The 18,735-nt window shown below is 57.0% G+C and overlaps 1 protein-coding gene across 1 annotated transcript in view; it reads right to left on the bottom strand.

Moving 5' to 3' along the window:
- Positions 1 to 2,756: 2,756 nt before the first annotated feature.
- Galnt2 (polypeptide N-acetylgalactosaminyltransferase 2) overlaps positions 2,757 to 18,735 on the bottom strand; it is a 101,770-nt gene continuing 85,791 nt past the window's right edge. Inside the window, exons 11-16 of the mRNA XM_048367946.1 lie at positions 16,993 to 17,119; positions 13,501 to 13,593; positions 13,186 to 13,269; positions 11,034 to 11,160; positions 6,139 to 6,258; positions 2,757 to 4,019 (exon numbers count right to left, since the gene is read on the bottom strand). Of these exons, the coding sequence (XP_048223903.1) occupies positions 3,864 to 4,019; positions 6,139 to 6,258; positions 11,034 to 11,160; positions 13,186 to 13,269; positions 13,501 to 13,593; positions 16,993 to 17,119 (707 nt within the window). The 3' untranslated portion in view covers positions 2,757 to 3,863. The remainder of the gene's footprint in view (positions 4,020 to 6,138; positions 6,259 to 11,033; positions 11,161 to 13,185; positions 13,270 to 13,500; positions 13,594 to 16,992; positions 17,120 to 18,735) is intronic.

Genomic DNA, 18,735 nt, shown 5'->3' with positions numbered 1-18,735 from the left:
CACCTGCCCCCACCCACACCCCACAGTGGTGAGATGCTAATGCACCTGCCCCCCACCCATACCCCACAGCTGAGATGCCAACGCACCTGCCCCCACCCACACCCCACAGTGGTGAGATGCTAACGCACCTGCCCCCCACCCCACAGCTGAGATGCCAACACACCTGCCCCCCACCCACACCCCACAGTGGTGAGATGCCAACGCACCTGCCCCCACCCACACCCCACAGCTGAGATGCCAACGCACCTGCCCCCACCCACACCCCACAGCTGAGATGCCAACGCACCTGCCCCCCCCCACACCCCACAGCTGAGATGCCAACGCACCTGCCCCCACCCACACCCCACAGCTGAGATGCCAACACACCTGCCCCCCCCCCACACCCCACAGCTGAGATGCCAACGCACCTGCCCCCACCCACACCCCACAGTGGTGAGATGCCAACACACCTGCCCCCCACCCACACCCCACAGTGGTGAGATGCCAACGCACCTGCCCCCCACCCACACCCCACAGTGGTGAGATGCCAACACACCTGCCCCCCACCCACACCCCACAGTGGTGAGATGCTAACGCACCTGCCCCCCACCCCACAGCTGAGATGCCAACGCACCTGCCCCCCACCCACACCCCACAGCTGAGATGCCAACGCACCTGCCCCCCCACCCACACCCCACAGCTGAGATGCCAACGCACCTGCCCCCACCCACACCCCACAGCTGAGATGCCAACGCACCTGCCCCCCCCCACACCCCACAGCTGAGATGCCAACGCACCTGCCCCCACCCACACCCCACAGCTGAGATGCCAACGCACCTGCCCCCCCCCCACACCCCACAGCTGAGATGCCAACGCACCTGCCCCCACCCACACCCCACAGTGGTGAGATGCCAACGCACCTGCCCCCCCACCCACACCCCACAGCTGAGATGCCAACACACCTGCCCCCCACCCACACCCCACAGCTGAGATGCCAACGCACCTGCCCCCCCCCCACACCCCACAGCTGAGATGCCAACGCACCTGCCCCCCACCCACACCCCACAGCTGAGATGCCAACACACCTGCCCCCCACCCACACCCCACAGCTGAGATGCCAACGCACCTGCCCCCCACCCACACCCCACAGCTGAGATGCCAACGCACCTGCCCCCACCCACACCCCACAGTGGTGAGATGCCAACGCACCTGCCCCCCACCCACACCCCACAGTGGTGAGATGCCAACACACCTGCCCCCCACCCACACCCCACAGCTGAGATGCCAACGCACCTGCCCCCCACCCACACCCCACAGTGGTGAGATGCCAACGCACCTGCCCCCCACCCACACCCCACAGTGGTGAGATGCCAACGCACCTGCCCCCCACCCACACCCCACAGTGGTGAGATGCCAACACCCGTTTCCACCACCTGTGCCCAGTGGCTTAAGATGCCAGCGCACTCCAGGGCTGCATGCCTGTCACTTGTGGCCACTCCACAGTGATTGCTACTGCAAAGAAGAGGAAACAGCAGAAAGGTGCAGTAAGAAAAGCAGCAAGTGTGTCGGTGTGGTCAAAGCAGCTGAGCCGGTCCAGAAGCTGGCAGTCCCAAGCGAGTCCCCTGCCTGAATGCCACAGCAGACCACAGCAGCCACTGGACGGCAGTACTATAAAGTATCTTCTCTTTATTTAAGTTAAACAATTTCAAGGATGGTTTCCATCTATAAAATGGACAAAGTACAAGCTCTGTACAGCAGTTCTTTTTAAAAATCAATTGGAAAAAAAATTATCAAACTATATTTTAAATCTGCAAAACATACGCAGAGACACCATCATTTAGGTTTTAGGGAGACATGAGGACCCCACAGAAGACGGCCACCTTTGCCTGCCTGCCCAAAGGGCGCGGGCAGTTTGCAGTTTTAAAAACAGGAGAGGGCGGGGGATGGCCCGGGTGACGATCAACAACGCAAGCACAGTCACTTTGGCACTCTGCGTCATGTAAACACGGCCCAAAACAGCCACCCAGCGGGCCTCTGCTGAGAGGCCCACGGCCCACGGCTGGTGGCAGGCTGGTGGCCGGACGGTCACCCGGGGGAACAGAGGTGGCAAGCCCGCGGGGCAGGGCCTGTGACACACCGACTGGACAGCCTGCTTTGTTTCGCACCCACGTCTTTTCCTAACAGCCGAAGCACACAGGTGAGGGGCGGCATGGCGGGACTGTGGCTCACAGTGGAGCCCCGGCCCTCAGCAGCCACAGGCCGGTGCCCGGAGTGGCCTCCGTCAGGGCCGCCTTGCAGGGTGGACGTGTGCAGCTAGCGAGGCACGCCGCTGCCCTGTCTAATGCTCATCTAGTCTCGTGGCGGGCGGGAGGAAGGAGGGGAGCCACCTGCCACGCCTCTGCTGAGGGCCTGTGCTCATGGTGAGCACGCACGTGGGACTCCTGTCAGCAGCACCCAGCCCCGACCACAGCAGGCTCCCTGCAATCCACGGGGGCCTGGGGTGCGCCTGGCAGTGCTCGTAGCACCTCATCCCGGCTTAGCCCGGTGTTCACGCGGCCCGGGCTGCAGCTCCCCCCTTCCCTCGGCCGGTGCTGGGCCCGCAGCCCCGTGGGTGGTGTGGGGTCACCGCCCACCAGGACAACAGCACACAGGTCCACGGGCGGGCTGGGGGGCCTGTCACTAGGCACGGGCACCATCACCACCCACGCTCAGCTCCAAACCCAACAGGCTGGGTCAGACTGCCACACACGGTACCGGTATGGCCAGCGCCTAGTGGTGCTGGCTGCCACCGTCACCAGGTGGGGCACCGTCACCAGGTGGGGGCACCGTCACCAGGTGGGGGCACCGTCACCAGGTGGGGCACCATCACCGGGCAGGAGGCACCGTCACTTGGCGGGAGGTGCTGTGGCTCACAGCAGGAGCTGTGGGTTGGCTTTCTTTCTTTTAAAGAAAAGAAACTGAATAATAATTATTATTATAAAACCCAAAGCAAAACTTGCCCAAATAAATAACCTATCCAGGTTTACAGATTCCAACAGACACAAAGCTGACGATCCAGCCCAGCCACAACCCTGACAGGAAGGGCAACAGAGGCACCGTGGGCAGGGTCCCAGGCCGCCCTGTGCCCGGGAGCGCCAGTGCCTCCCCGCACGCCTGCAGCTCCTGCTGTGAGGGTCGCAGGGTGGAGGCCCACGGCGCCCAGGGACGCACGTTCTCTCTGTGGTCGGTATCTGGCGCCCCACCTGGGGAAAGTTCATGTCCAAACACGGCAAGCACATCAGTAGGGGAAGGGAGGGAGAGGCAGTGAGGACCGCTGGGAGGACCGCTGGCCCAGAGGCTCAAGGAGGGAGGAGGACACCTGCAAACGGTATGGGTTGCTTTGTGGAAACCACACGACATGATTTTCTTTTTTAAGACGGGTCTGGTTACGTAGCCCAGGCTGCTCGTGAATTCAAGATCCTGCTGCCTCCGTGTCCCCGTGCTGGGTCACAGGTGCAAGTCACACCTAGTTCACGCATGATTTCGATGAGTCCAACACAGAGATGTTGAGAGTTCTTGCTGTGAGTCCTCTCCCTCCCTGCCCCCCCACCCTCCCCTTCTCACCCCTACCTGGTGGGGGAGGGTGGCTCCTCAAAGTAGAGCCAGCAGGAAGCGGAAGGCTGGGCAGGGGTGCAGCCTGGGGGCTTGCTGCACTGAGCTGGACAAGTCGACCTCTTGTCCACCACCACGGTGAGCACAGCCCACGCCTCGCTCCAGTTCTTCGACTTTCAGACCACGATGGAACTCTGAGGTATATAGTTTTGCAGAAAGTTTAAGAACCATGACCAGTCATGTGATCCCCAGACTGGGCAGAGGCGCAGGAGGAGGGCGGCATCACGGGGCTCCTACTGCTGCAGGTTGAGTGAGAACTTCCACTGCTGCGAGAGGGCGGGCCCGCACACCTCCACGCGCAGGCCGCCGCTCTTGGCCGCTCGGCTGTCCAGACACAGGTTGCTGCCCACGTGCCGGAGCTTGGAGTTGCCCTCGATCTGTTCCCACTTCTGCAAAAATCAAGAATGAGGCCTGAGAGAGGGCAGGCCAGAGAGACCCACCGCGAAGCTTGTCTTCTCCAAGAAGCCTGGGTGAGGGCCTGCCAGCCACCGCCAGTGCCCACTGCCGCTCAGCGAGGCCAAGACATGTCATTGCCACGCAGAGTCTGCCACTTGGGGGACACGGCCCAACAGCCTGGCTAAGCCAGGGCACTAGAACCAAGCCACAACCACTAGCAGCGCAGCGGCCTGAAGAAATCTTGACTCACTGTCTTGAGTGTAATAGAAACACAAGAAATAGAAACACCCTCACTTAAAAATCTCTAACTTATTTTTCTTTAAACGATGCATCTTTTTCCTCCCCAAAGTTCTCTTTCATTAATGGAGACTGTGGCTCTAATTAAATTTTTACGCCATGTGCACTAAAGCTTCCTCTTGCATTTCTGAAATCCTCCTGACACCGTGGAGTTACATTTTCTTACCCCTCGGACTGCAAATACAAACAACAAAAATGGTGGACATGCCTAGAATCCTAAGAGCTGCCTGGCAAGACAGCACCGCTGTCTGTGCCAGGCGGAAGAGACTCAGGGAGGGGAGCAGAGACTCAAGGTGCAGGGGCTCAGGGAGCCAGCCCTGTTCTGTCTCCCCCCTTGGTACTTACAAACCAGGAGTGATGGCCAACCGTGAGCCGGGAGAAGCTTTCCCTCTGCCCCTGTCCTCACCTCATCCCCCATCCCATCACAGTGAGTCCAACAAAATGGCAGCCTTCTTCCATTGTCAAGGATGGTGGGGCAGAGGCTGCCACCCTTCTGGGCCTCCAAGAGGGAAGGTGCCTCGGTGGAGACTGATAGGGCCTCTGGGGGGACCCTGCCTGTCACCAGCCAACACTGACTGAGCCGAGAGTCTTAAACATGGCTGTCCCCAACAGGCAGCTTTCAGTGTGACGGTCTGTCCGCACACAAGGAAGCCTGGTGAACTTCGGAAGGCAGTCAGCCACTCCACGCCCTCCTAACAGGCAGAGGCTGGGGCTTACAGCCTAGCAGACTCCCGCTTTGCACTCACAACCTAGAAAGACCAGCTCCTGCTTTTCCCAGAGCCCACAGGGCCTGGTACAGCCTCCAAGAGCTCCAACTAGGACAGAGTTGTTCCTGTCACTCTTCAGATAAATGATTAAAGCAGACATTGTTATCAACAGTGACCAAGGCCACTGAAAGCAGCACTTGGTCATTCCTTTGCATGAATGCCTGTCACCCCCATGGGGGAAGGGAGGCGCCAGGCACCTGTGATGCTGGCCTGGCTAGGCTTCCCTCGTCAGCAGGTATCCTCTTGTTCTCTGGGGTAGATTAGTTGTATTTTGTCATTTAGAGGCAGTGAGTAGAGCCTTGGAGGGGTGCCCCCCACCCCGCCCCTGCCAGGATAGGCTGGGTTCTGCAGAGCAGGGAAGGTGGGGCACAAGACACAGATGGATGAAAGAGGGGCTTTGCAAACATTTCCCTCACAACTGAGTCCTGACTCTGGTCCCCGACTTCTCAGGGGAGCTGGTGCTGGGCCTTGGCCTCCCCTTTTGTAAAACCTGTTTTAAACTAGAAGCTCCTAGGCTTTGCCCTGGCAGGCTCCCTGGTCCAAGCAGAGGCTGCAGGAAGACAGGGGCTGGCACCATCTACCTGGCACACAGCAGGCCCAGGCTGGGCTTGTGTTTGCTCCTGATGCCAGCCATCTCCCAGGAGCTACAAAATGGGGTGCTGTTGAGTTTCCACCAGGGAATACATCAGGTGGAACCGGCTTCCAAGGTACACGGTATACTCTGAGCCAGTGAGAATGAAGACGTGTAAGCAACAAGACCTCAGGCCTAACAGGCAGGGAGGATGTTCAAGCATGACACCAGGAGACACCTGGGTGCAGGCTGAGGTTGATGCCACAGGAGCCTGGGTGGGCCCTGCCCCCGGCCTCAGCGGGCACCAGGTCCCGGGGCGCACGGGACGGCCCTGCCCCCGGCCTCCGCGGGCACCAGGTCCCGGGGCGCACGGGACGGCCCTGCCCCCGGCCTCAGCGGGCACCAGGTCCCGGGGCGCACGGGACGGCCCTGCCGCCGGCCTCAGTGGGCACCAAGTCCCGGGGCCCACAGCCGCACCTGTCTGCTGTCGTTCTCTCGGCAGCCCTGCAGTCTGATGAGGGAGCCAGGTACCCGGTCCACCACGGTCAGGCACAAGTCCATGTGCTTCACTGACTTCTCCTTCGTCAATGCCCACTCCTAGAATGCAGAGCACCAGAGAGGTCAAAGCCCATTCCTAGGACGTGGGGGATGGTCAGAGGTGGGACTCACACTGGGCAGGAAATGCTAGCGCAGTATTTGAGGGCCCCAGAGGGAGGTGGGACGTGCTGGGCAGTGCACCGGGAACCATGGGCCAATTCAGAACCAGAGAGTTCTTCTAGCCTCACTACAACCCGAGGTGCGCTTTCACCCAGGACTGGACACTGGACTGCTGACCAGTGCACAGGGGCCTTGCCGAGATCAACACCAATACTCTAGTAAATTTGGGAACCACATGGACTCGTCTGTGCTCAGCGTGGCTCCAGCCAGGCTGCTCCCACAGCGGATGGTGAGGCCTGCTGTTTCATCATACTGTGCAGACGGTGCCCCCCTGCGGCTCCGTGACTCAGTGTGCAGACGGTGCCCTCCGTGGCTCCGTGACTCAGTGTGCAGACGGTGCCCTCTGCAGCTGTGTGCAGACAGTCCTCCCAGTGGCTCTGTGACTCAGTGTGCAGTGCTCCCAGTGGCTCTGTGGCTCAGTGTGCAGACGGTGCCCTCAGTGGCTCCGTGACTCAGTGTGCAGACGGTGCCCTCCGTGACTCAGTGTGCAGACGGTGCTCCCAGTGGCTCTGTGACTCAGTGTGTAGACGGTGCCCTCCGTGGCTCCGTGACTCAGTGTGTAGACGGTGCTCCCAGTGGCTCTGTGACTCAGTGTGCAGACGGTGCCTTCCGTGGCTCCGTGACTCAGTGTGCAGACGGTGCCCTCCGTGGCTCCGTGACTCAGTGTGCAGACGGTGCTCCCAGTGGCTCTGTGACTCAGTGTGCAGAGGGTGCCCTCCGTGGCTCCGTGACTCAGTGTGTAGACGGTGCCCTCCGTGGCTCCGTGACTCAGTGTGCAGACGGTGCCCTCAGTGGCTCCATGACTCAGTGTGCAGACGGTGCCCTCCGTGGCTCTGTGACTCAGTGTGCAGACGGTGCTCCCAGTGGCTCCGTGACTCAGTGTGCAGACGGTGCCCTCCGTGGCTCCGTGACTCAGTGTGCAGACGGTGCCCTCCGTGGCTCCGTGACTCAGTGTGCAGACGGTGCCCTCCGTGACTCAGTGTGCAGACGGTGCTCCCAGTGGCTCTGTGACTCAGTGTGCAGACGGTGCCCTCCGTGGCTCCGTGACTCAGTGTGCAGACGGTGCCCTCTGCAGCTGTGTGCAGACAGTCCTCCCAGTGGCTCTGTGACTCAGTGTGCAGAGGGTGCCCTCAGTGGCTCTGTGACTCAGTGTGCAGACGGTGCCCTCCGTGACTCAGTGTGCAGACGGTGCTCCCAGTGGCTCCGTGACTCAGTGTGTAGACGGTGCCCTCCGTGGCTCCGTGACTCAGTGTGCAGATGGTGCCTTCCGTGGCTCTGTGACTCAGTGTGCAGACGGTGCTCCCAGTGGCTCTGTGACTCAGTGTGTAGACGGTGCCCTCCGTGGCTCTGTGACTCAGTGTGCAGACGGTGCCCTCCGTGGCTCCGTGACTCAGTGTGCAGACGGTGCCCTCCGTGGCTCCGTGACTCAGTGTGCAGACGGTGCTCCCAGTGGCTCTGTGACTCAGTGTGCAGACGGTGCCCTCAGTGGCTCTGTGGCTCAGTGTGCAGAGGGTGCCCTCCGTGGCTCCGTGACTCAGTGTGCAGACGGTGCCCTCAGTGGCTCCGTGACTCAGTGTGCAGACGGTGCCCTCCGTGACTCAGTGTGCAGACGGTGCTCCCAGTGGCTCCGTGACTCAGTGTGCAGACGGTGCCCTCCGTGGCTCCGTGACTCAGTGTGCAGACGGTGCCCTCTGCAGCTGTGTGCAGACAGTCCTCCCAGTGGCTCTGTGACTCAGTGTGCAGTGCTCCCAGTGGCTCTGTGGCTCAGTGTGCAGAGGGTGCCCTCAGTGGCTCTGTGACTCAGTGTGCAGACGGTGCCCTCCGTGACTCAGTGTGCAGACGGTGCTCCCAGTGGCTCTGTGACTCAGTGTGTAGACGGTGCCCTCCGTGGCTCCGTGACTCAGTGTGTAGACGGTGCCCTCTGCAGCTGTGTGCAGACAGTCCTCCCAGTGGCTCTGTGACTCAGTGTGTAGACGGTGCCCTCCGTGGCTCTGTGACTCAGTGTGCAGAGGGTGCCCTCCGTGGCTCTGTGACTCAGTGTGCAGACGGTGCCCTCCGTGACTCAGTGTGCAGACGGTGCTCCCAGTGGCTCTGTGACTCAGTGTGCAGACGGTGCCCTCCGTGACTCAGTGTGTAGACGGTGCCCTCAGTGGCTCTGTGACTCAGTGTGCAGACGGTGCCCTCCGTGACTCAGTGTGTAGACGGTGCCCTCCGTGGCTCCGTGACTCAGTGTGCAGACGGTGCCCTCCGTGGCTCCGTGACTCAGTGTGCAGACGGTGCTCCCAGTGGCTCTGTGACTCAGTGTGCAGACGGTGCCCTCAGTGGCTCTGTGACTCAGTGTGCAGACGGTGCCCTCAGTGGCTCTGTGACTCAGTGTGTAGACGGTGCTCCCAGTGGCTCCGTGACTCAGTGTGCAGACGGTGCTCCCAGTGGCTCTGTGACTCAGTGTGTAGACGGTGCCCTCCGTGGCTCCGTGACTCAGTGTGCAGTTGGTGCCCTCCGTGGCTCCGTGACTCAGTGTGCAGAGGGTGCCCTCAGTGGCTCCGTGACTCAGTGTGCAGACGGTGCCCTCAGTGGCTCTGTGACTCAGTGTGCAGACGGTGCCCTCCGTGACTCAGTGTGCAGACGGTGCTCCCAGTGGCTCTGTGACTCAGTGTGTAGACGGTGCCCTCCGTGGCTCTGTGACTCAGTGTGCAGACGGTGCCCTCCGTGGCTCCGTGACTCAGTGTGCAGTGCTCCCAGTGGCTCTGTGACTCAGTGTGCAGACGGTGCCCTCCATGGCTCTGTGACTCAGTGTGCAGACGGTGCCCTCCGTGGCTCCGTGACTCAGTGTGCAGACAGTGCTCCCAGTGGCTCCGTGACTCAGCGTGGCTCCAGCCAGGCTGCTCCTGCAGTCAACGGTGAGGCTTGCTGCGTCATCACACTGTGCAGACAGTGCCCTCTGCGGCTCTGGTTTGGAAACAGCTTTGTGATGTGGAGCAAATGTGTGAGAACTGCAAAGGGCTCACTACAGACGGGAGTGAGATGCATCATGCTGCTCTGAGTGCCACTGTGACCAGCTGGCACTTACAAACAGCCTTGAAACTGGAGGAACAAATGGCCTCAAGACTGTGGTGCTGACTGCATGGCCAGTGATAGGCCACACACTTCCCACTTCTCTCTGAAGAGGCAGAGGAGGGGGAGAAGGACAGAGGGCATGGAGGAGGCTGAGGGGCAGAGGGCACAGAGTAAGCAGAGGGGAAGAGGTGGAGGGCAGGAGGGACAGGGGGGACAGAAGGCCAGGGGTGGAGGGGGCAAGGGGCAGAGGAGTCTGAGGTCAAGGTTCTGAGGAGAGATTGGCGGCAAGGCTCCCTGACCCCCAGGCCCTATCCAAGCCCCCAGACAGCCAGCTGTCAACAAGTAAATTCTTCCAATGACTGACCCTAACCTGGGGAAGGCAGATTGGGATGCCCAGTCCATAGCAGCTGGTCAGAGTAGGAGACAGCATGGAAGAAGCACTGTACTATTTACATGCAGTATCAGAACTGAGCCCTGAGCTGCCTACGGTCGCAGGCAGAAGTTCAAGCATGGAGCTGCTGTGTTTCCAATGTGTTTGGCGCAGACTGTGTCTGTAGAGTGGGTGTAGAGCCAAGCACAGGGCTCTTGGAACAAAGTGGGCTAGGACAGCACTGTCTCCAGGTAACACTCATGCTCTGGGCTTGAGTACCCCTGGCTGGGCTGCAGAGAGCCATGCAGAGCCATAGGGACAAGGGGCCCTCAATGGGGCTTTAGGGGACTTCTCAGCAGGTGGCAGTTTTGCAAGGCCTGCAGCCAGCAGGTGAAGGTCACATCTGAATAGCTTTGACCTTTTTGCTTCCACATTCTTTGCAGAAAGTCCAATTTGGATATAAAAACAACAGAGCTGCTGTGATGGTGCTACTGCCTTGCAATGCTCTAATTTGTAAAATATGGCTCATAAATATTCAGCAAATGCTTTTTCGAGCTGCTGTTGTAAAAAAAAAAAAAAGGCCAGCTGTTAATCTTCTTTCCTAGGTATTGCTGAGGTTCTGCCGGAGCTGGGCAGTGCCTGGTGCTCTCCTGCCTCCCATCCTCACAGGCATCACCTCCGCTGTCAGGTCATCAGTGCAGAGCTGTGGCTACAGCGAGCCCACGGTGGGAGGTGGAGGGCCTCATCTTCACCTCCATGTCCCCTCCAGGCACACCTGGTTGTGCGCCTGGCACGCCAGCCACCAAGCACGTGTGGTGGCTTCAGTTCAAATTCAGTGATATTAAATAAAATTAATGCACACTGGAAATACCTCTCATAGTGACATGTGGCCGGGGGCTGCTGTGGGGATCAGCGCAGCCTAGAACAGCCCCACAAGTCCACTGAACAGTACTGAGACAGGGATGAAGGCTCCACATGGGCCCGCAGGCTGCGGCATCCTCTGGGGACGGGGAACCTGATTACTTGACCACAATGAGCACACAGGGGACCAGTGTCTGAGCACTGTCACAGGGCATGGCCAGAGCAGAGCACAGGAGTATCTGAGCCCAAGTGTGGCCAGGGCTAGGTGTCTCATGGGAGGAGGCTGAGGGCTGCGGGGCTGGCCAGCTCGGTCCACTCACCCTCCCAGCCTCTCTGGCCATGCGGCACAAGCTTATCATACACCCACCTGGTTTCCCCCAGCATTGTGACACTCGTAAATTCCGACAACTCCATCTGCAAAGTGCCCCAAGGTGTCCAGGCAGTTGGTCCCCTGCTGCAAGGCCCCAAAGGCGATGTCTTGGTGGTCTGGAACCCTGAGAACCAACAGAGCCCCACTCAGCCACCGCTGGCAGCCCTACCTGACCTCTGACCTCTACCAGGCAGCAGGCACCTCGTGCCTTCAGCTTCTGGATTAGCTATAGGATTCTAAGTGGAACTATGCACCAGGAGTTCATGCCTGTAACCTAGTTCCTCAGGAAGCTGAGACCAGAGGATTGCAGTTCAAAGCCAGCACAGGCAGCAATGTCCATGAGACTCTTATCTCCGAAGAATTACCAAAAGGCTGGAAATGGTGCTGTGGCTCAAGTTGTAGAACACTAGTCTTGAGGGGAAAAAAAAGTTCAGGGATAGCACCAAGGCCTGAGTTCAAGCGCCGGGACCAACCTTCCCCTTCCCCCCCCAAAAAAGATTTTGAGTGGGAGACATTCCCATTCTGTATCATAAGCTTTCTGGGAAGGAAAGGTATTGTTGGACATCATTTAGAAAACCACTCAGCATGGTCAGGCCCATTGACCTTGAATTTCCTGATAAACTGAGACCTTTGCCCAGTAAAGGAAGAGTCTGTGTAGCTGTCAGCAGCCCAAAAGGCAAAGGTGAGACACAAGAGAGTCCTGGGCTGTGGAATGACCAGGTCTCAGCCTTACCCTGAGTGGGCTTGGCTGTGGGGGCCTCCAGAGAGGGGTGACTCTCCACAACCTACTTTCCTGTGCAGAATCTATGGAACAGGTCTGTTCCAAGTGGTTCAGAAACAGCAGTTCTAAGGCCCTGGGCCTGACTCACAGGTAGAGAGGGGTAATCATCAGACATGTGAAAACAGGAAGTGGAATGCCCCTGTCCACACAGCTGATGGGCTGCTGAATGCTTAGATGTGGCCTTCAGAGTACAGGCTCAGTGCCACCCCACCACGGGGGCCATTTCAGGTCACTTGTCTGGCCTGTTGCCCATCAAGTCACGTGACACAAGCAACAAAGTGGGAGGCATTGTGGGGCTGCTGCAGGCTGCTCCTCATACAGGGAAAACACCCAGGGCCCCTTTGAATGCCACTGCTCCTGTGGAGGCCTCCACGAGAGAGCGTGGGGCCTGGGCTGCCTGCTGACCACCGTCACTGTAGGAGCTTTCGAGGAAACGGCTCAGAAGAGGGGAGGAAGGAGGTAGGGGCGGCAGTGGCACTGAGGCTGCCTGGCCAAACTCCCACAAATCCATGACAGGGGCTCAGAAGGAGCTGCTGCCAGTACACTCTGCCCCTCCTGCAGGGGATGTGTCCGCTGCTGTAAAATGCTCTAGGGATACCTGGAATAAGGAGTGGCTGCCGGAGCACAAGCACTGATGGGTACTTTTAAAACATTTTATTTAGTTATATTTAAGTAGTTGTACAAAGGAGTAACAATTCAACATGCTAGTCTGTGAGTACCATGTGTCTTGAGCAATACCTCCCCACTAAGAAGCAATGCTCAGGTGTCCCCAATACCAATGGGGTCATGAATGTCCTTGTCTGTGGAGCTCCTGACAGCCCACAGGGAAATCATCTGACCCACCTGCCATCAGTGGCCTCTGCCATTGTGAAGAGTGGCCTGCAGGAGGGAAGCTGGTCCCTTCTCTGAGTGCTATGAGGCTGGGTCACCTGAGGCCACAGGGGGCCATAGCGCCCTGCATATGGAAGCAAGGTGGACACAACAGGGAAGACTTCTTCAAGTCTCTACACTCGTTTAGGAGGCAGACACTGGGTCACCTTCACACGTGCACTCAGAGAAGCCGGGGCTGCTCACCTGGACACAAAGCCCTGGGCCTTGCTAGCTCATCTCTGAAGATGGGACCAGGTCGAGTCCAGGGGCTGCCTTGGGACTCTCCCAGGCCTTTACCGAGTCAGGATACCTCTGGAGAAGAAAGCAGGGGGCTGATGCGAAGCTTATTCACAGGGGCAGGGGCATCTGTGGAGTGGGGACTAACTCTCCCTGGAGCCTGGATTCTGGTGTCCTGACTGCGGCGTGATCTTGTTGCAGCCTCTCCCGCCACCTTTCTCTTCAGGTCTCATGAAGTAAAACCCAAACCCGGGGGCTCACCTCAGTTCTGGGTAGACGTTCTCCAGATACCACTTGAAGGGCTTGCAGCTCAGCTTCTTTCTCAGCTCCAGTCTGCTCTGAATACTAGACCCAGGGAAACAAGACTCCTTTACAGTCAGGATTGGATGGGGCTCCACACCAGACCTGAACATCTGCTAGTGTGGATGGGACAGGGCAAGAGGTACAACCAGGAGCACCTGGGCTCCAGTGCCTGCGACCTCTGCCTCCCTGTCCCAACAGGGCCTCACAGGCCCTGAACAGGGGCCCTGCCCATCCAGTTTCTCTGCCTTCATGCAATCTCTGGGTACTACTTACTTTCCATAGGGCACATTTCGGGCTGAAGGCACAGCTGCATAATAGAAGTTTTTATATTCATCCATCCAGACTTCTGCTGCCCGGCGGGTATTGCTAGAGACAAAGCAGATCTTCCTGAGGCAAAAACCCTTTGCCCAGCACCATTCCCCCTGAGCCTGCTGGGGGCAGAGTATGGGTTCCACTGTGGAGCAGGGACCGAGGCCATGTGCAGCCTTCTTGTCACTCAGCAGATTAGCCAAGAGCAGAAGCAATGTTGGTATTAAGTAGCACAGCAGCTATTTTAGAGGAGAGCCTGAGTTGTGCCACGGAAGAGACAGTGGCAAGTGTTCCAGCCTTCTGCAGCATAGCCACAGCATCACCAGAGTGCTAACAAGGTGGAGCCGGGAAAGAGTTAACTAAAGTCACCCTGTTCTGGGGACCTGGACTAAAGATATATCGACCAAGAATAATTCTGTAGAGGCCTCAGTGCCAGGGTCTTGGGCAGGGCCTCTCCTGACTCATGCTCCAGTGCACAAATGGAAGGAAGAGGACTGTGTGCCTAAGTCCCTCAGTGACAGGAGCTGCGTGTGACTTAGGGAGGCCCTGGACAAGCTCCTGGATGCATGATGGGCAGAGGGCTGCTGTGTGCTTGATACACACAATTGGTCATAACCTCCCTCTGCTCCCAGATACAGGCTCCTCCTGGGCACAGGTGCCCCCTCCCCCGGGGCACAGGTGCCCCCTCCCCTGGGGCACAGGCACCTCCCGGAAGTGCCTGGGATGCTCACTCTGTTCTTCCAAAGAAAATACAGCAGGGAGCCCACCATCACCCTTTCCTTTGTCAGAAAGGTCTCTTACATGGTAAGCCTGCCTGACTAAGCCATAATTACAACCACCTATGTGTGAGGCCTCTGTGGGTCACAGGAAAGGATGTGCACACCTGTCCCCCTGAGAGAGAGAGGAAGGACTGTCATTCACAGCTTTGTTGAAATACAGATGATGTAAACACACCTACACTCAGATCCAGTGCTGCTTCCAGAAATTTACCTCAACGACCAGGAATGAAAATTTGAAGAAACATATGCTCGTTTTAACACTCTTTATGATGGCCAAAAAATAGAGGCTGGGGACAGTGGTACATTGCTATAATCTCAGGTACTTAGGAGGCAGAAACAAGGACTAGAGTTTGAGGCAGACAAAAAGTCATCAGCAAGACTATCTCAAAATAAGCTGGGCATGGTGGCATGTATCTGTAATCTCAAACGCTCAAGGAGGCAGAGATTATGTGAAAACCACTAACAAAAAGGGCGAGGGCATGCCTCAGATGGTAGAGCACCTTCTAGTAAGTATGAAACCCTGTGTACAAGTCCCAGTATTAAATGAAGAACTAAATAACAAGGAGGCAGCAGAGAAGGAACTGTGATGTAATTTGGACTGAGATGCCTAGAAGGTTAGCGAAGCACCCTGTAGGTGTGTCTGTGGGAGTATTTCCAGAGGTTAGGCCATAAAGGGTCTGCCCTCATCAGTACATTAATCCCCTGAAGGGTCATAATACATGGCACAACTGGGAGGGGACCGGGGCCTAGCTGGAGGAAGCAGGTTGAGAGGTGTGTCGTTAGGATTGTTTCTTGCCTGGTTTCCTCCCTATGGCTTCCTTTCTGCTGTGAGTATGGCTTTCTCCTCCACCTCCTCCTGCTGCCATGGCATTCCGCCTCACCCAGGGCCCAGAAGTGTGGATCCTTGGAAACCATGGGCCAAATAACCTTCTAAGTTGTTTCTCTCAGCTGTCTGTTCTCAGTGATAATAAAAGTAACCAACAGGGGCTGGGGATATGGCCTAGTGGCAAGAGTGCCTGCCTCATATACATGAGGCCCTGGGTTCGATTCCCCAGCACCACATATACAGAAAACGGCCAGAAGTGGCGCTGTGGCTCAAGTGGCAGAGTGCTAGCCTTGAGCAAAAAGAAGCCAGGGACAGTGCTCAGGCCCTGAGTCCAAGGCCCAGGACTGGCCAAAAAATAAATAAATAAATAAATAAATAATTTAAAAAAAAAAAAAAAAAAAAAAGTAACCAACACAGAGAAACCAGGCCAGAGAGTCTTGAGTGAGGCAGGGACTTTCCTTGTGGAAATAAAACAATACCCGGGGCAAGACAGAGTACAGTGTGGCTGGAAGTGAGACTGATGGGCTTTACTTTCTGAAAACAATGCATAGCTACAACACAGTGCTCAAGTGTTGAGACACTAGATGGTAAACTTCTCAGCATCACACAGTTCTGGTGAGACTACAGGGCTTTTGCTTAGTCTTTTCTGCCTGTACTAAGTCAGTCTCCAACCAAGTATCCCAGACTCAGGTGCCAATGCCCCCCCTTCAGGGAAACAAAGGGTCTGATTCAAAGAGGTTCCTTTCTTCCCCATAGGCCTTTTTGTCTTCTTCATGGTCTTAAGCTTTTTTGCCAAGTTTTAATTCAGTGTCACATGTTTCCTCAAGCTACTTGTTCAGCTGGTGCTGTAGCATTTGAGTCACACCTCCAGCCCAGCTTTTTTCCTGGGCTACTTTGGAAATCAAGTTTTGCTGGTTATTTAGGAGATGGAGTCTCCTACACGTTTCTGTCTGGGATGGCTTGGATCACAATTCACCACAATTGTCGGCCTCCTGAGGAGCTGAAAGTACAGGTGTGGATGGGCCACGCATCCAAGGAGACCTTATTTAGCTGTGCCTGCTCTCACGAGGAGATGGTCACTATGAGGCCTGGCTCAGACACGTTTTGTCTCCAGTATCTGCAGAGCTCCAGGCAAACACCTGGTCTGATGGAATGCTAACTTGCTGTGCCCTCCTCTGGCACTCTGTGTTTATTAAAATGGGCTTTGAGTCACACCTGCATGCCACGTTTCTCTGGTGTGAATGGAGCACAGCTTGACTTTCTCTAGGGCTGAACATCTCTCTCCAACCCCTGCTCAGGCTTAGTTGCCACTGTAATGGCACTAAAAGCACTGGGAAGGGCATGGGGGCCATTACCACAGGGTGACAGGATGGGGTTGGGCCCCTTCTCCATCACACAGTGAGAGAGGTCAGCACCTGGATGCTGGATTTCCTAGCTCCCAGAACCAGAAGCCTGTGCCTCTGTGTTATAAGTCATGCTACCCATGGCATTCTATACAGCAGCACACAGCCAATGAAGGCAGCCATGGTTTAACTGTTCTATGAACAGTAATATGTGATCTAAAAAATAAGCTTTCTTCTTTAAAATATTCCCCCTTAACTCCTTGCCTATGTGCAAGTTTGTGTGACTACCATGGAATCCATCCCTGCGTTGCTCCCAGCTGTCACCTCTCCTTCCACCCTGGGAGTCACTTCCTGCCTCCTCCCCTGCCAGCACCATTTCTTAGACTGCCGTGGGGAGCATGGAGGCAGCTTCTGCCCTCAGCAGAAGGCCCCCGGGGTGCCTGGGCCAGGGCTGAGAGAGCAGTCTGTCCCCACTCACCCCAGGGCACATCTGCCTCTCTCTGCTTACCGTGCGAAGACGGTGCCGCTGCCCCCGGGGAAGGTGTAGGGATGCTGCTTCCGGAACACATGCCCCACGCGGCTGCAGGGGATGATCTCTAGGCTGCCGCCACACTGCCACACTCGGAAGGAGATTTCTGAGACAAGAAGGAGACCTGGGTGACCACTGGAGCCTCGTGCAGATGCCCTCGCTGCCCACAATGCCCACGGCGGCTGAAACAGACCCAAGGCGTCCTGTTTTCTACAGAACTGGGTCCAGAGCCTTCTTTGTAGACACGTTGGAAGCAACTCAGATGGGCAGACTCCTCAGTTCCAACAAGAGGTTTGTGTGTGGGAGGATTAAATTTGGGCTAGAAATCTTGAGATGAAGGCAACTCTTGACAGCTGAGTACAGGGACCTCAGTCCATGACTATGGGCACCCTCTTCGCCCCACAGCAGCCTCCCGGAGGCCCCGTGCACCCAATTCCTGCCCACCTCACACTGCTGGGAAGACAGCATGAAGACGCGTTGATGATGGACAGCCAGTCATTCCCCAGCCCATTTTAACCCAGTGACGCGGGGGTGCGAGGGGCTTTTCCATCAGGGGAAAAGTATCTCCCCTCTGGAACCACAACATGCACATTGTTCCATGCCCACTGGCAGGCCTCACGTCTCTGGCAAGGCCTTGTAGATTATGGCAGTGGCCAGGGGCAGCCAGGACTGACAGCCTGTCAGGAATCTGGGGAATAGGTAGAAGTGCTCTGAAGAGGTGAAGACTGGGTGCAGGAGCGACTGATGGGTAGAGCCACAGCGCTGCACCACTGTAGGTACCACCCAAGTACAACTCTGGGGACCTGGTGCACGCGTGATTGACAATTGGTTGCCCTGAGCAAAGGTGCCCTCTTCCAGGTACTTGTCCTAGCTGTTGCCCATTCTGGACAAGAAGACTGTGTTTAACCTTTAGAAAAAGTACACTACTTTTCCTGAAGGACATTGTGGGGTATGGATAACAGCCCTTTCCTCTGGGTCATGTTGAGACCTCTTAGAACATTCTGGGGGGTAACAAGAAAGTCAACAGTCTGCATGCCAACAGTTGGAAGCAAACAGTTCCACAGAAGACAAAAGTGGGTGGATGAGTACCTGGCGGTGCACCAGAACCTGGAGTGCACAGTAAGAGGCGACGGGCTCAAAAGAGCCTGAGCTCAATCTTGGGTCTGGCTAAAGGACATCTGGCGATGGGTGCAGGGTCCAGAGAGCAGTGTGAGGCCACTTGGTCAGAGCCTGAGCTTCTGCCTAGGTCTGGCTAGGTAAGGTCACAAGAACAGGAGACTGGGGGCCTGTCACAGAATTCAACCATTTCCTCATAGTAACACAGTGTGGTCTGCACCATTGGAGCAAATCGAGTTAAGGGTTTCGGCTCATCCTCTGTGTCCTACAAAACTTTGAGCAGTGAGTTCTGTGTATTTCAGGAAGCAAAGTTTAAATACACTTTTGCCACACTGGAAGACTAGACTGGCTTCTGTGTAGGGGGTCTATGGGCCTGAAGGGGCTGTTTGGATGTCCGAGGGAGGGGCTCAAGAGTGGGCACACTGAATCTATTCTCAACTCTGACCTCCCTTGAGCCCTTCCTTCCTGTGCACTGACAGGATGGCTGGGGCTCTTTAATGAGGCAGTTGGCTTGGCATCCTAGCCCTGTTCTTGCCGTGGCCTCTGTGGAGTCCTCCCTAACCTTGAAGGAGGCACACACTGCACAAGGGAGTGCTCGTGCTAACA

Source organism: Perognathus longimembris, chromosome 18 (genome assembly GCF_023159225.1).
Source record: "Perognathus longimembris pacificus isolate PPM17 chromosome 18, ASM2315922v1, whole genome shotgun sequence".
NCBI lineage: Eukaryota > Metazoa > Chordata > Mammalia > Rodentia > Heteromyidae > Perognathus > Perognathus longimembris.
Note: the sequence above shows the minus strand (reverse complement) of the source record. Positions and strands in the feature narration are given on the sequence as shown.